This window comes from Pygocentrus nattereri, chromosome 8, assembly GCF_015220715.1.
Source record: "Pygocentrus nattereri isolate fPygNat1 chromosome 8, fPygNat1.pri, whole genome shotgun sequence".
Lineage (NCBI taxonomy): Eukaryota > Metazoa > Chordata > Actinopteri > Characiformes > Serrasalmidae > Pygocentrus > Pygocentrus nattereri.
Window position 1 is genome coordinate 11,438,262 of NC_051218.1, and position 15,769 is coordinate 11,454,030.

The 15,769-nt window shown below is 39.1% G+C and overlaps 1 protein-coding gene across 11 annotated transcripts in view; it reads right to left on the bottom strand.

Annotated features, from left to right (window-relative positions):
- Nucleotides 1-15,769, bottom strand: part of ppip5k1b (diphosphoinositol pentakisphosphate kinase 1b) — a 42,956-nt gene that overhangs the window by 11,955 nt on the left and 15,232 nt on the right. For 3 of the 11 annotated variants that reach the window (XM_017690204.2, XM_017690207.2, XM_017690206.2), the window contains exons 14-28: nucleotides 15,239-15,262; nucleotides 14,207-14,292; nucleotides 13,647-13,772; nucleotides 9,390-9,511; nucleotides 9,040-9,222; nucleotides 8,604-8,745; nucleotides 8,280-8,503; nucleotides 7,960-8,087; nucleotides 7,510-7,633; nucleotides 7,112-7,219; nucleotides 6,907-7,023; nucleotides 6,304-6,441; nucleotides 4,762-4,855; nucleotides 2,161-2,289; nucleotides 805-867 (exon numbers count right to left, since the gene is read on the bottom strand). In XM_017690204.2, the coding sequence (XP_017545693.1) occupies nucleotides 805-867; nucleotides 2,161-2,289; nucleotides 4,762-4,855; nucleotides 6,304-6,441; nucleotides 6,907-7,023; nucleotides 7,112-7,219; nucleotides 7,510-7,633; nucleotides 7,960-8,087; nucleotides 8,280-8,503; nucleotides 8,604-8,745; nucleotides 9,040-9,222; nucleotides 9,390-9,511; nucleotides 13,647-13,772; nucleotides 14,207-14,292; nucleotides 15,239-15,262 (1,808 nt within the window). The remainder of the gene's footprint in view (nucleotides 1-804; nucleotides 868-2,160; nucleotides 2,290-4,761; nucleotides 4,856-6,303; nucleotides 6,442-6,906; nucleotides 7,024-7,111; nucleotides 7,220-7,509; nucleotides 7,634-7,959; nucleotides 8,088-8,279; nucleotides 8,504-8,603; nucleotides 8,746-9,039; nucleotides 9,223-9,389; nucleotides 9,512-13,646; nucleotides 13,773-14,206; nucleotides 14,293-15,238; nucleotides 15,263-15,769) is intronic. The other 8 variants (XM_017690209.2, XM_017690213.2, XM_017690211.2 and 5 more) reach the window with 8 other exon arrangements.

The window sequence follows — 15,769 nt, forward strand, 5'->3', positions numbered from 1 at the left end:
ACAGATAGATGAGCAAGACAGCCACACAAAGATGACTTCATCACAGTGTCCCTTTATGCAAGGGGAGTCTCTGCTGCAGACCCTGCTGTCAAGGCTAATCATACAGTCAAACAGCAACAGATGGAAAAATTGTCACAATCTTGTTTCCGTAATGCATGAATCCCCTCAGCACGCAAACACTCTCACTCAACATGCTTTCTCTCATCAGCTGTGGTTAAACTCCACCATCCTCAGTGCCTCTGAGGATTGCATTGATCGGCATCATTTAACTACGATGTGTGAGATAGCATGATAACCCTTGCCTTCATTATCAGTGAGCGTGAAATCCAGCTTTGCTCAAAATTTGGAATGAATCATTGCTTTTCAAAATCAGATACAGCTACAGGAGACTGCCTGTTATCATGCAAATTCCATAATTCTTATGCATTGACCGTTGGATATGATCCTGAAGCACAATGATGGAAGGGTTAACCATCAGATGACACAGAGTGCACAACTATGTGTGAACACACAAAGAAATATATCACAAAAGATATATTCAATATTTAAGGACATGCATCTATTCAGCTGAAGAAGAAGAATCAATGAGTCAGAGAAAAGAAGAGAGAATTAGACCCATGTGGGGGACGGTGGCAAATCCAAATTTAACAGGTGAGGAAAGATGTGAGGGAAGAAACAGGTTTCAAAAGATTTCCAAATTATAGTCACAAGATCATGATGCTAAGAAATCACTATCACGTAACGACCCCTAGAGGGCATGCAAGTAGAGTGTCAAAACACACAGGCTTCAAATAACAGACATACCATTACTCGGATGCCTGGCATATGACACTGAAAACCGCTTTACTGCCGGCATTGAGAGCAACTCTGAGGGAATAAAAGAAGTGAACCATGTTATTCTGCAGCATTAACCTTTGGTTACACTCAAACTACTAAGGGTGTAGATTTATGGCTTATTTTTTAGAAAATCACCTAAAAAGAGAGACATGTACATGGCGCATGTAGCCCATATGACAAGATGATAAACAAAGAGAAAACCAGACATTGTATAACATAAACAGGCCCCTCATTCCTCCCTTTTTGCAGGAACAGTATGACATGGCACTAATTTTGGAGGGCTAAGATGCTGCAGTCCCCAGTCTTAGGTACACAGTGACACCCTGTGGACAAATACATTAATATGTACAAGAGTGCAGCAGCCGGCTTACAATTGAAAACAGAACCAGGATACTAACCATGCACATGACAATGAAGATGGAGATATTATATCCTGGAATAAACAGAAATGGAGCAATGAACCTAAGTGGAGCATGGGAGAGGTTTGGAAGATGTAACTCCACTAACCACATTATTACTACCAAGCAAACTTCAGCAAAACATTTAGATTCAAAGATGCGTCCTTTCATTCACTTGCAATTCTTCTCTGAAACTAGTTTAAAAAGTTTTTTTGTTACAGGTGAAATGATGCACTTGGGTATAATCATCAACATACTCATACAAGCATTACAAATATGTCTTAGGGAGCATAATGTTAGGCTATGTGGATCTTAAATTTATTTTAAAAGCAGGTAATGCAATGAGATGAAACAATCACCATTTAACTAACAATTTCTTTCCTTACCGTTACGCTTAAACTCAGCTGCTCACTTGCAGGTGTAAAGTGATTTGCCAGTAACAATCTGCCATGCAATGTATCAAGCACAAAGCTTTAATGATTAATAAATGAGACATTAATAAATCATGAACTAAATGAAAGTGATTTTGAACTGAACTGTAAGATGCACTCAAGGGTTACGCAGGGGGTGCACTTTCAGCAATCACAGATACAGGGAGTTCAAGGTCAACTGAAGCTATCTGGTCTGTTCAGGCCCTGTTCCATTCTCAGCTGTAGAACCAGGCCAAAAAAGGAGGAGCAAATAGCAATGCAATCAGGGGTCAGGGTCTATGCAAAAGCTCACAGTCCATTTAGGGACATAAAGATAGAGCAGGGGGGTCAACAGTTAGGAACAATAAGGCAGGACAGGGGTAACTGATTGGGAAATTGGACTAGGCAGTAGCAACAGAAGCTAATCAGGAATACAGGCATGGAACTTTATATGTTCTATGATCAGCGCCCAAAGGCTTTATTAAAGGCAAGACGTTGGGTGGGAGGGGACATACCGTCTCTTTTAGACCACCTCCTGGGGGAGGTGGTCTTTTTACGCTGGGCTCGGGCTAATTCCCGCAGGTTAGGGGCACTGGAGGATACCCCCCGGAAGGAGGCGCTGAAGAGGCCCGTGAATAGAGAGCCTGTGAGGGGTTGACAGAGACCATAGGGTGGAGATGGAGGGTGGGAGAAGGGAAAATGTCGATGGTTGGTTAGTTTTCACTATTGAACATGCAGTGTCTCTTCAATGGATGTCATGCCTAGCAACAAGGTCACTGGAAACCCTATCTTACATAAGATCTCTCTGGCCCATCATTTAGAGAGTTTAGCTTTGTTCCATTTAACTCATTACAGTCTGCTGCCTAGTATAGTTCAGACATGCACATGTCCATATGCATGACCAAATGGATGAGCATGTGGATATGGAGCCTTCTGAATACTACCATGTTTCCTATCCCTATACAAGAGTAGCACCATGATGCCTTTATAGTTGGATACACTCAGAACTATATTCAGATTTCTACAAGCTCATTGCTGATTTGTCTCATCAGAGAAACAAAAAAAGAGCTGTATAGTACAATACTGTACATTAGTCAGGGTCCACCATTCATTTGTTTTCCAATCAAAATAGACCTTGACTGCTGTCACATCAAGAAAAAAGGCAGAAAACATACTGTTTATCTGAAAATTACACAGAAGCTCCAAAAATTAAATAACAAAATGTTCAATATTCAGTGTGTTCACCCATTGCGTTTATCACAGCGTCCATTCTTTTCAGGGCTTACTTTCAGTTTTCTAAGAAATGGATGTTCTTCCACACCTCCAAAGTTCAGCCTCAGAAACTGGTTATGTTTTCTGCTTCTAACAATACAAGTAATAATGAGGTAATAATAAGGTCTAAAGTTTGGGGTGTTTTGAGAACACTAGTAGCATCTTTATTTGATTTGCAAATAATTATTTCCTTTTCTTCTCTTACACATACTTCCATGCCCTAACGTTGAGTTACAGTGGAAGTATAGACTGATTTTAAGGTCTGAGGTAAGAGTGGAGAAAGTTTTAAGTACTGTTTTCAGTTGGGGACAGTTTTGGTGGTCTACCTGGTCTTGCAAGGTTGCTAAGGGTCATATTTTCTTTCTATACTTTAAGAAGCCTTTAAATTCCAGTTTTAGAAACACTGACTTTGCCCTTTCTTATGCAAATTCCTTATCTTACATCTAATTTCCTCAGAAATATCTCCCAAAAATCAATCATTTGTAATTTATGGCCAGATGATCTCTGCTTCTGCACAGCACTGATTACATTACATTAGTACTGCTAATGTATGGTAAAGAGAATAGCAAAATAAAAGTTGTAAAGTAGATTTGTAAACTATTTTTATATAAAAATAAGGGGGACAACAGTACTTAGAAATTACATTTTAAAGAAGAAGATTGGGCTAGAAGGTATAGAAATACATAGAAGAAATATAGAGAAATAGGATAAACCAAACAAACAAAAAAACTTCCAATTGCAATCTTTATCTGCCCTGGACCAAGCTATGGACATCCATTGTAAACCCCCCTTGAGAGAGGTTGTGTGGGTGTTTGTATGTACAGAATAACAAATTAGTGGTCAAAGGTGTGATGGTACAGTACACTGTGATTCTCTGACTGACACAATAACAGTGCCAAGAGGTCAAACACTTAGAGGTTTAAAAACAAGAGGCTTCAAAAGGAGCAATGGGTGCTTAAAGCATTCCTCCCCTCAGGACATTCCCAGCATTCCCCATGCACTGTTAGGCCAGAGCACTAACAGCTAGATTCAGAGGCAGGCTGTTGTGGTTATTTTTACTCTGGTGTGAGAGACACGCCAGATGCGACACTAAGGCATCCAAAACAAACATGTCAAGCACAGTTACCAGCCCTGATTTAAACTTTAAATGCTAAGGCTATGTTTAGACAGCACATTTAATTAACTCAATGAGACAGTTGTTACAATAAACTGCGTTGTATCTTATGTTTTTATACCCCCAGGGAAACTAAAATGGAGTCTATTTTGGGCTCCATTTGCTTTTCAGCAAATTGCCACAAGCCAGTGGGGCTGTCTAAGCACACAAGCTGATTAAGCTAAAAAACGTACAGGGAAAATTATGATTTCTATCAGGTGCCAAGCTCTCTGCCTAAACATAGCCTGGAACATTTGAGTATTTATACAAATGAACACACAAGAAAGACCCTGCAGGTATTAAATAGCTTACCATCCAAGGCTCTGTTTGCATTGTTTCACCTCTTAAAGGTTCTTTTCCGAAGGGAATAGGACAGACAGGAATAGAATGCAGTCTGCTGCCAGCACCCTAATTTAGATCATGACTGGCAGCACAAGTACATTTCAGATGCACTGGGCACAGTGTGAGCTGACCCTGACCTAAACAGCCTTCAGAGGAGCCTGGGAAAGGCCTCATGGGTGCTGTAAAGAAATGGGGACAATGTATTCGGAGCAGCATGGTCATCGAGAGGACAAAGAGAGGTCATTTGACCACAGCTACTCCTGAGCAAGCGTGGAAGCATGTGGCTGACGTGATATGGCTGATATGAAGGAGAAGGAAAACCAAGGGATGGAGGAGACATGATACGTACCAAGGCCACTGGACTTGATGTCAGACTGGCGGGAACAAGAGGGAAAGAGACGATAGGTTGTATTGCGAGATGATGTGCTGCTCTCAGACAGGACCTGTGAGGACAGGAAATGCATGCATTTTTACTTATAAAAAGAAGTTAAATTACACAATAAGCTTCTTCTTTTGGTCGTATCTCAAACGTCAAAGTCTAAAGAAACCAACACTGTTTATATCAGGCAGGAAAATTTCACTTCTAATTAGAGATGGCACGGGTTTGATACCAAGTATCAGTATTCATCAAAAAAAACGCTGCATCGGCTCTCTGAAGAAAATCTAATTAATCTGATCCACTCTCATAATTAATCTATCCTCAAGCAGTACTCACTTATACTGTGTGATGTGATGTTAGCTGTGTATTCTTCTTGTGAGTTAGTAGACTGTTTGAGTAGCTTGAGCATCAAAGCTGACTTTTAAATGCTCTCATCTTCAGTGACGATTAAAATTTTAAAGCTTGTCAGTTTTACATTTTAAAGCTTAGCAGTTTTAAAAGAAGAAATACAGGATCAGTATGAGCTGATGCTTATGGTTTCATTATTTGTGTTGAATTGTGTAAAAAAAGTGGCACTGTGACTTCAAAGTCACAATAACATATTAATAAATATAACTACTGCAATGATTAACAATGTAAAAATTATGTTATGGTACATAACTCACTAAAATAGTAAAGGTCTGAGCCAACATTCCCAAACACACACCAATATTCTGATGTTGGCATCCCAATTTATACTCTTGCAGAACTGGAGCCAATAAACCACATGAACACAAGTAAACATGGTGAGAACATTCTACAACAGAGTGAAGGGGATATTCTAAAACAATTAGAAACAGGGCATTATTTTACAGGGACTCTACAACAGTATGACTGCAGGAGAATATCCTAGGACAATATGAATGGAATGGATCAATGTGACTGGAAGAAAAAACATTCCTGAACAATCAGAATGGTTAACATTCTAGAACAATCAGAATGGTGCAAAGAAGGAAAATGATCAGTGTGAATGAAGGAAGAGCACTCTAGAACAGTATGAATGAGGATCATACTAAAATAGTGTGAATAGAGGAGAATTTTCTAGAAGTTTGAATGTGGACAGAACATTCTAGAACAGTATAAATGGGGTGATAACATTCTAGAACAATATGAACGTGAAAGCAAATTCTAGAATAGTATTGGTAGAATATTTAAGAACAATATGAATGGGGTGAGAACTTTCTACATCAGGGTGAATGGAAGAATATTTTAAAACAATGAGAATTATTCTAAAAGTTTGAATGGAGAAGAACATTCAAAAACATTGTAAAAGGGATGAGAACAAACTGTAAAGACATGAATGGGGCAAGGGCAATGTAGGAGAGCTGGAATGGGGGAGAACAACACTTACTCAGAGGTACACAAACCCAGTATCTGGGTGTTTACTGGGTTGGTGCTCTGGCTGAGAGAGAGAGATCATGGTGTGTATATGTGTGTGTAAACAGGTCTAGAGGCTGTGCTGAATAACAGTACCTCCATGGAGCCAGCTTTGCGACTGCGAATCAGTGGGGACTTCCTGTGGATGCTTAGGGGCTCAGTAAGAATAGCTCGATCAGGCTCATCCTTAGACAAATCCTCCAGACTACCGAGGTCTTCCTGCTTCTCCTGGTTCTACAGTCATGTCAGATAAACATGTTAACAGAAACACATATTTAAGTTGTCAGTCAACGGCTCAAGTTGTTCTTACACTCTTAAGAAAACTTATTTTATATAGTACTCAAAAATATTTTATGACTTGTAACAACAGAGGAACCCTCTTTGGTGCTTGTAGAACCTTTAAAAAAGGTTCTATAAAAACACATATGAGAGGTTTTACATGAAAGAGAAGAATCATTTCACTACAAAAAAACAATTTGCACTTCCAAATAGTTTTGGGTGTTCAATATATAACTATTACCTGTATAAAAGACTTCTTGCATAACCATTTCAAAGGAGTACAGTAAGGATCATGCGGATTTGAATGAATAATATATCAATATAAAATGATAAACTTGTCACTGAACCTGAAAGAAGCCACAGTTAATGTTTTTACTGAATAAACACTAATTTTCTTGGAGTTCATGGACAGACACACACCTCCACAGAGGCAGGGCGAAATCCAAAGCCCATTGGTGCGTTCTCATCATCTTGGCAGCCCTTGACCCCAGGACTGAAGTGCAGCTCTACGTGGAAACGCTCCTCTGAAGATGGATCCTGCCCATGTACAAACACACAGTGAGGTTAATGAGGGCAATGTCATTCACAAGCACTTAGTAGACATGTATGCAGACAAAAAGCTTACTTTATTGTTATCTTCATACAGCATAATGACTATCTGAGTCATATAGTTGAGTTCAGTTACAGCACTGAGGTAGTCCATGGCCTGCTTCCACTGCTCGTCCTTCTCCTCCTAAAGAGCAAAAGCATGAACACACTGAAAATGTTCATTATTCCATAAGTGCTACTGCATCTCATAGGCAATCTTCATAGCAGTATTTTGTAAGTTGTTTAGTCTTTGCTTTACAAAACCCTGCAAAATAAAAATAAGTGTATCAACAAGTGGATAAGGACCTCAGATTATAGGGGTTATATCCTTAATTATCAATAGCAACCATCAATGGCTTGTTTACACAAAAATATGCATTTAAGAATAAATAAGTTTAGAAACGCACAGACAGTGTCTGATGGACTGATACTAACATTGAGGAGTCCTCCATAACGGAAGATGCTGAGCAGGGAGTGGACGTGACTCTCGCTGGTGAAATAAAGCCGGGTCCGCACATGGCGACCCGGAGACATCACGCCTCGCGAGTACCTGAACCACCAGGAGAAATAAAACCAAAACCTGATCACTCACAGATGTTCATATGGACTTTACAACTTCTTCCAGCTCTTAATCAACAACATATACATCAAAACAAACAAACCCCTAAAAAATAAAAACACTGCAAAAATTCCATAAATAATGAAAATGAACAGGAATAGGAGTAAGACAGACTTGACTTGATGGCTTAATAATCTTGTCAAGCTTGCTTAAGAGGTCTCTGTTGCACTGGTCTGTGTTACAGAGCAGCGCCTAAACATCATTGCCTAAAGGGTCTTAATAAAGGTGTACTGTATGTTATACTGCAGTCTGTTAAAGAGGCTCACAGAGGATGTAACTTGTTGACGGCCTCATCCTCATGTGTCCTCTGAAGGTCCAGCTGGATCTTCTTAATCAGGGGCAAGCAGTAGGCACTGGCAATGTCCAGTTTCTCCAGTTTACTGATGCCATATTCCTGAAGCAAAAGAAAGAAAGACATTCTCTTTTGTCTACCATTTGCACATTTTCTATGTCACTTGATAAACAAAACTGTAAATGTAAACACAAGAAAAAGTAATAAAAATTGACTGGGTAGGTAGGAAGAGACATGAATCGAGGAGATGCTAACTAAAAAAAAAAAAATAGAAACATCTCATAGCTCTTCTACCTGAGGTATAATGATGTCAGCAAGTGCCCGTGAGAGTCGGAAGAGTTCCAGCATGTTGTCCAGGCTGAGAGAGCTGTTGTGCTGCGTGTCATACTTCACACAGTCATAGATATCTGGGATTTTGCTGATGTCATAGCGGCCACTCTTCATGCGGAAGTCCCTCTCCAGTTTGGACCATCGCTGCAGCATGAGCTCCAAAGTCTCACTGTGATACAGCTGCAAATCTGAACGAAAAAAGGCTCATATTAGACATACATGTACTTACAGTACATTAGGAATTAAATCTCATACTGAGAAAAGAAACTCAAAAAAAATGTGACTCACTTGCAGATTTGGGGTCCTCCAACCGTTTGCGGATCTGACAAGTGAGGCTCTGGATGAGGGCATAAACCTGGTCACATGTCTTAACAGGATTTCCTATAATTTTCATAGAGTTGACCAAAGAGGGACTGCCAGTTGGGGCAAGCTGGAAAAGAGAGCATTAAGACAAGCACATCTCAAACATCCGCATTTACATAGGGCAACCATTGACAAGACTGTTCAGTTAAACTACGGTTAAATGACAAGACCTACGTATCATCTGATTCACAAACAGCCTGGGTCTTAATGCAAAAAGTGGGTCTATTTAAGTCAAGTCAGGTCAGCTTTATTGTCAACACTACAATACATACAGAGTATTGAAATTGTGTTAATGTTTATCTGAGACTTTAGCAAGATGTGTTCAAATGGAGAAAGCCACTGACAGCTGCAGTTGCTGTACCTTTTGGTAAGCCTCCTCAGTGAAGTCCTGGTTCTTCTGCATGATCTCATGGAGCCGTGCTTTGACGCGCTGCTGGCAGTCTGTGAGCGAGTCGCTGTCGCTGTCCAGCAGGCCATTCATGTTTGCACTCTTTACCATCTGCACCAAGATGGGGGTCAACTCGCCCTCCAGTGCCAGAAGACCCTACACAACAGATATGTAAAGCAGATGCTGAAAAAACACTCTGAAAACCATATATGCGTGTGCATATGCATGCGCACTCACCCGCGCACTCACCCGCGCACTCACACGCGCACTCACACGCGCACTCACACGCGCACTCACACGCGCACTCACACGCGCACTCACACCTTTGCAAATGCAGCAGCGGTCATCTGGACACGGCCTTCGTCTGAGGCATAGATCTTGAGGTCATGGCGGTAAGTGCTGTGTAAACGCAATAAGCCACAACCAGGGAAACCAGCATAATCACCTGCAAGAGCCATGAAGGGAGTTAGAATTTATGGCTTCTCAGCACCAGGAAACCAGCCTTAACTAAACACAATGCAGAACATTATATTCCAGCTGTTCTTCAGCTTCTCTGATGTGTGCTTACCCACACATTACTAATGAACTAATGTGCAATGTTTATATATCCTTTTGCTAGTACAATTTATAACCTTGCTGCAAAAAAAAAAAAAAAACAAAGCAAAAAAAATCTCAAACTACAAACAAACTTAATCCATATAAACTTAAGGCATGAAAGATACATTTTTGCGATATGATGGTTATGGGTGTTACATGACATCACAGCCATGAAATACAATTAAAGAAATCACATTGACCAGCCACTCTCAGTTTCCAGAAAGAACACAATTATTTGAACACAGGAGCCCACCTCCAGCAACGAGATTGATTTTGTCACTGGTTGTCAAGAAAGGCGATTATGAACATAACTAATACTGTAAAACAGCCAAAACACGCCATGATCTCCTGTACATCACACCGCTTGACAAACTACATGATGCCTTATGATGCTTTATGATAGAGGCGCTCAATCCTGGCCACATGATGCCTTATGATGCTTTATGATAGAGGCGCTCAATCCTGGTCCTGGAGAGTTCAGATCTGGGATGTGGGAAGGTTTTATGTTGGGAAATTTTAAGTAGCATATGTGTGTGACATGTCATTTAAAATGATTTGCCCTTTTCTTCATGTGAAAAATCTTTTTTGATAATTTACATCAAAATGTCTGATGCAATGAGAAGAGAGATAAAATACATACATAACACATACACTCACCGGCCACTTTAATAGGTAAACCTGTTCAATTGCTTATTAACACAAAAAGCTAATCAGCCAGTCACATGGACGCAACTCAATGCATTTAGGCATGTCAAGACAACTTGCTGAAGTGCAGACCGAGCATCAGAATGGGGAAGAAAGATGATTTAAGTGACATTGAATGTGGCATGGTTGTTGGTGCCAGACTGGCTGGTCTGAGTATTTCATAAACTGCTGATGTACTGAGATTTTTTACACAGAATCATCTCTAGGGTTTACAGAGAACGGTCCGAAAAAGAGAAAATATCCAGTGAGCGGCAGTTGTGTGGACGAAAATGCCTTGTTGATGTGAGAGGTCAGAGAAGAATGGGCAGACTGGTTTGAGAAGATTAAGAAAAGGCAACAGTAACTCAAATAAATAAACAAAATCTCTGAGGAATGTTTGCAACACCTTGTTGAAAGTATGCCATGACGAATTAAGGCAGTTCTGAAGGCAAAAGGGGGGTGCAACCTTTTACTAGTAAGGTGTACCTAATAAAGTGGCTGGTGAGTGTACATAATCCGCTGACGCATATCATCACTCTGCTCCCTTGTTCTGGACAAACTTTATGCAAATGAGCCAAGTGGTGATCAATCAGATTATTTTTATGTGGCGCAGTAACAGATGATGTCACGCCCATATTCAACACTGGAACACACAGTGAGCAGGACAAATAAAAAGCTTCATTATTATGTTATTGTTTTTTTTTTATTGAAAAAAACCTTATTATCATGCTTTGCAGCTCAGACCTGGAAGTCTGCCTAGACTTTCTCTCTTTGCACCTCATTCTGAATGTGTTTTAGCGACATGCACTCAAAGTGGTCAACATTTGTCAGCTCACTGTTTAAACGGAGCTTGGCTACTGCAGAATATTAAAAAAATATATGAATAAAATATAAAATACTAACTCCACTCTAAAACAAGCACACATGGGTCTGTACTGCACTCAAATTATTATAAATATCTGAATGTTTTATTATCTATCTATCTATCTATCTATCTATCTATCTATCTATCTATCTATCTATCTATCTATCTATCTATCTATCTATCTATCTTTAATCCAAGGATGCTACAAACACCCTTCTGGTTGATATTCAACACACCTGGCTCTAATTTTTAAATCATTCGGAAGGCCTTCATTTCCTGAATCAGTTGTATTAGATTAGAGTTGGGGCAATATTCTGTAGAGTGGCAGATCTCCAGGACGAGGATTGGGAATTCCAGTTTTATGACAGCTGAGTTATGAAGACCGATGAAGACCAATCACTGAATCCACTGCACACTACACAGACACTGAATCTAACAACACCATTCACATGTGACAAACACAATTAGTTGGGTCGGATGACTGCTGAAGTATTAAAGAAGCTCAATATCAAAATCACTCCCACTCTCCAAAGCCCTTCTTACCACAGTCAATAGGGGACTCGCAGCCAAGGGACCTGCAGTTGCCTAGTTTACAATTCAAGGCAAGAAAAGAGTAAATCAGCTGGCAATACAGAGTGGTACTCTTCTAAATAGCATAATATGACTCAGCAGGGACATGGGAATGATTTGGCCTTGGTTAGTTCCTGTTTACTCTAAAGCTCAGGGCGTTAACAAAAACTGTGCAAAACAAAAAAAAGCCAATAAAGACCCAATTTCCACTTAGAATATTGGGCATGGCATGAAATGCTAGGCATGCATGCAACTCTGAGGGAAAAGGTATGTTTGTATGTTGAGAATGCAATATCATTAAAGAAGAATCTCTAAAAGTTCTTCAGAAGGGCTTGTTATTCATTTATAAAACACTGCACCACAAAAAGTATAATAAAACAAATATTCATACATTCATAAGTCATGACTGTATTTTGTTTTGAAGCACAAGAAAATAAATACTTTTTTACTGTTAAAGGTTATCAAATGAAAATGCTTACATTTCACTATTATAGGTTTAAATAGCAGTGGTGGAGGAAGTACACAAATCATGTACTTGAGTTAAAGTAGAGATACCCATGGTAAAATATTACTCCAGTAAAAGTAGAAGTTCCTCCCTTTAGACCTTCGCTTGAGTAAAAGTATTTGCCTTCAAATGTACTTAAGTATTAAAAGTAAAAGTACTAAAAGATTAACTATGACTCTAATGTCCTATTATCACTTTTGTAACAAGACTCTTGCTTTATCAACACATTTTAGGTGAAAATACTCCAGTGCCACTCTTGGCAAACCAATCTTTTAACTGAATGTCAATAATTAGGGACACTGATGTCTATTAAAATTATCATACGCGCAAAACACCAAAGGCAGTTCTTCCAGTTCTTCAGGTAGAATTGAGTGGCTCTGAAATAACTTTTTGCCAACAAAAGTTTAATTTTAAGATTTATGTGCAGCTTAGTTACAATTAAATTTTATAAAAACTTGCTTTAAACAGAGGTTCACAAATGAGTTTTCCTACAGATTGCATCTGTAGGTCTCTGTTCATAAATATAAACTAGCAAAAACAAATTTACTATAAAATGAAAGTTTGTATAAATTCAGAAAAAAGACACACCTCAGTCAGAACTGCATGTGTGTACATATTTCTATATTGTGGTCTATTTACACAAAGTTAGCTTAGTTCATCATTTATGCTGAATAGACTCTCCCAAAATTTTATGGTGCTACACTGATGTTGAACCTTGTAGTTGCACTTGGTCAGTATGTTCAACAGGTCAAAACAAGCTCAAAACAAAGTGCATGCGGTGTCCTGATTAGTGTTCTTGCTTTTGTTTTGACATGTTACATTTTTATTCACATATATGCCAAAAGGAAAGACAGATTTCTCATAATGTAGTGGAGTAAAAAGTAAGATATTTGACATTGAAATGTGGAGTGAAAGTAAAAGTCCCCAAAATGGAAATACTTCAGTAAAGTACAGATACATGAAAAAACTACCTAAGTACAGTAACGAATTACATTTACTTTCTTACTGTCTGCAACTGTTAAATAGTGATGATTTCATCCTCTCAAAGTCTACAGTATGTTAATGTTTCACAGATGCAGCTTCATAATCTCAAACAATAGCTATTATTTCAAATCCTCTTATTTCAAAAATGTACATAAATGCCAGACTGTGTCCTCTGTACACTGTTTGCCACTGCACTCATTCCTCATCTGGACTGCAAGCTTTCTTGCGTGTGCATGCTTTATTACTGTGTCTCATATAACAAGCATCATTAAGCACTGTAATAAACTAATGAACTAGAACAATTATATTTGTTTTTAAAAACGTGCATCAGATTATTCTCTTTGAACCTAATTATGTATGCTTCTCTGTGTGTACCTTGCCCTCCAGGATACATGCAGCGAAAAGCCCGGCCCAGCTCCTCTGCCTGCACACGGCCTGCTGGGGTCAGCTCCCCTCCCCACTTCAGCACCAGCAGCAGTGACGGACCTTCCTTCAGAGAGTCTGACAAACACATCCATCCAGAACACAGAAAATGAATGAATGATGAATATGTGTATTATCTTAGCACTTTTCACAAGAAAGTTTAGTTGTTTTCAGTAAAAGAATAAGATATAAAAATGTTCATTACAAAATGAATATTATGAAAAAAAGACAATTCTTGAAAGTGGCCTATGTGTTTTAGAACGAACCTCTCATACTGTATGTATATACAGACACACCAAATGGTGTGAGAAAGTATGCTTCATATCTTCAAACTAAATTTTACATAACACAAAGATAGCCTGCGTAAACAGAGTCATACCTGCTTGAAAGAAGAGTGTGCCAAAATTCTTTCAGTGACGTAAAAAAAATGGCCTCCAGTTATAGGAAGTATAATCGCATTCACACAAAGTGTAAACAGAAAATTTTCAGCTCAGTCTAAAGCAGCTATTCACCTTCCTCCTCGCTCGATGCTTTTGGCTGGCCATTGGGCAGATAGGTCAGCTGCACTTTTCGGTTAATCCCAGAGAAATGGCCATACCTGAAAGACAACATGTAGGATAAGGAAACAAAGGCACAACCACTACTGTAATACTGTTGGACATAAACATGAACCAGAGGGCACAGCACAGATAGTATTTTGCTAGCAGGTGCTCTGAGGCTGCCATGTTTCTAGAAACATGTGTCAGGTTGACCTTTCAAAGTGGCGGAGGTTAATGTGTGCCATGTGGGCCATGCCAGAGTTGGCCCTATGCCCTCAGAGGGAATAAAAGAGGGCACAGCTGCTGCACTTGATGCCATTTTGTTGCAAAACACAATGTAATGAGTGACACAGCATTCTGGAGAGGATTGCTGTTCACTTTATAGGACCGATACAATGCTCTGGATGAAACATGGCAACTTAAGCAACGGTGTTTAAAATTATGACAGCTGAGAGTAACATGCCAGATACAAATAGAAAGATGCCTGATTACTCCTGCTTATCAGACATCTGACTGTGCTGTCATTTAAAATGCTCTATTATCTGGTTAAGAGTCTGTCTTTATCCTAACTGACTCTTAACCAGTTCTAGGGCATTTTACAGTTACTGCAGTTTAAACAAAGCAGTCCCCTAAAGGTTACAGTCATAATATAGTCACATAAGGTTATAGTCAAGTGACTGACTATATCAAAATGACTCAAAGCACTTTTCATTAATTTTGTTAACGGTTAATCAAAGATCCCAAATAATGCGTAATGTGTTATGAAAGTGGTTTATTTTAAATCTGCTGGGGAAGTTGGGGGGATTAAGGAGTGATGGAGTAGTCAGTTATGAAAGACACGCCTGGGGCAACATGCATCATATATGGCTCCCAATGACATTACAGTGATCAGGGAGCCTATTAACTCTTCATTAAAGTGTAAGAGGCTACAGGAAAACAACTGTTCTATTTAGGCCTTCATAGAGAAATATGCACTTCTACAGGCATAGGCCATGAGGTGCGTACTGATTATCGTTCAGGCTGGACTCCCTGCGGAGAGCGCGACCCGTAGAGATGGAGGGATGAAGACAGAGGGGAAAAAAAGAAAGGAATGAATGTAAGAAACTGAACTCTGTGGGGACACTGCAGTGGCAAGTCATAATAATTGCCACAATCAGGCTGTTTCTCTGTCTGTCTGATAACTAACAACACATTTGACAGTGCTTGACATTGAATATTTCATAATGTACTTACACTTTCAAAGATATTACAGTATATTTCATGCATAACCAAGACAATGTAAAATATTTATACAACTGACAATGATAACTCAGATTAAAATGATGTATACAAAGGTCAAAATCTAACAAATGTAATGCACATATAACTGTTTATTGCCTGTGCAAAAGCACATTTTACATGTGTTTTCCTAAATCAACATAAAGAGATATTATCATCAAATACATATAAATTATGCACTAAAGTTTGTATAAAATGTCATATTTAGGTTTGTTCACTTAGAAAATCAATAACATTTGACATGGGATGTTCAGATTT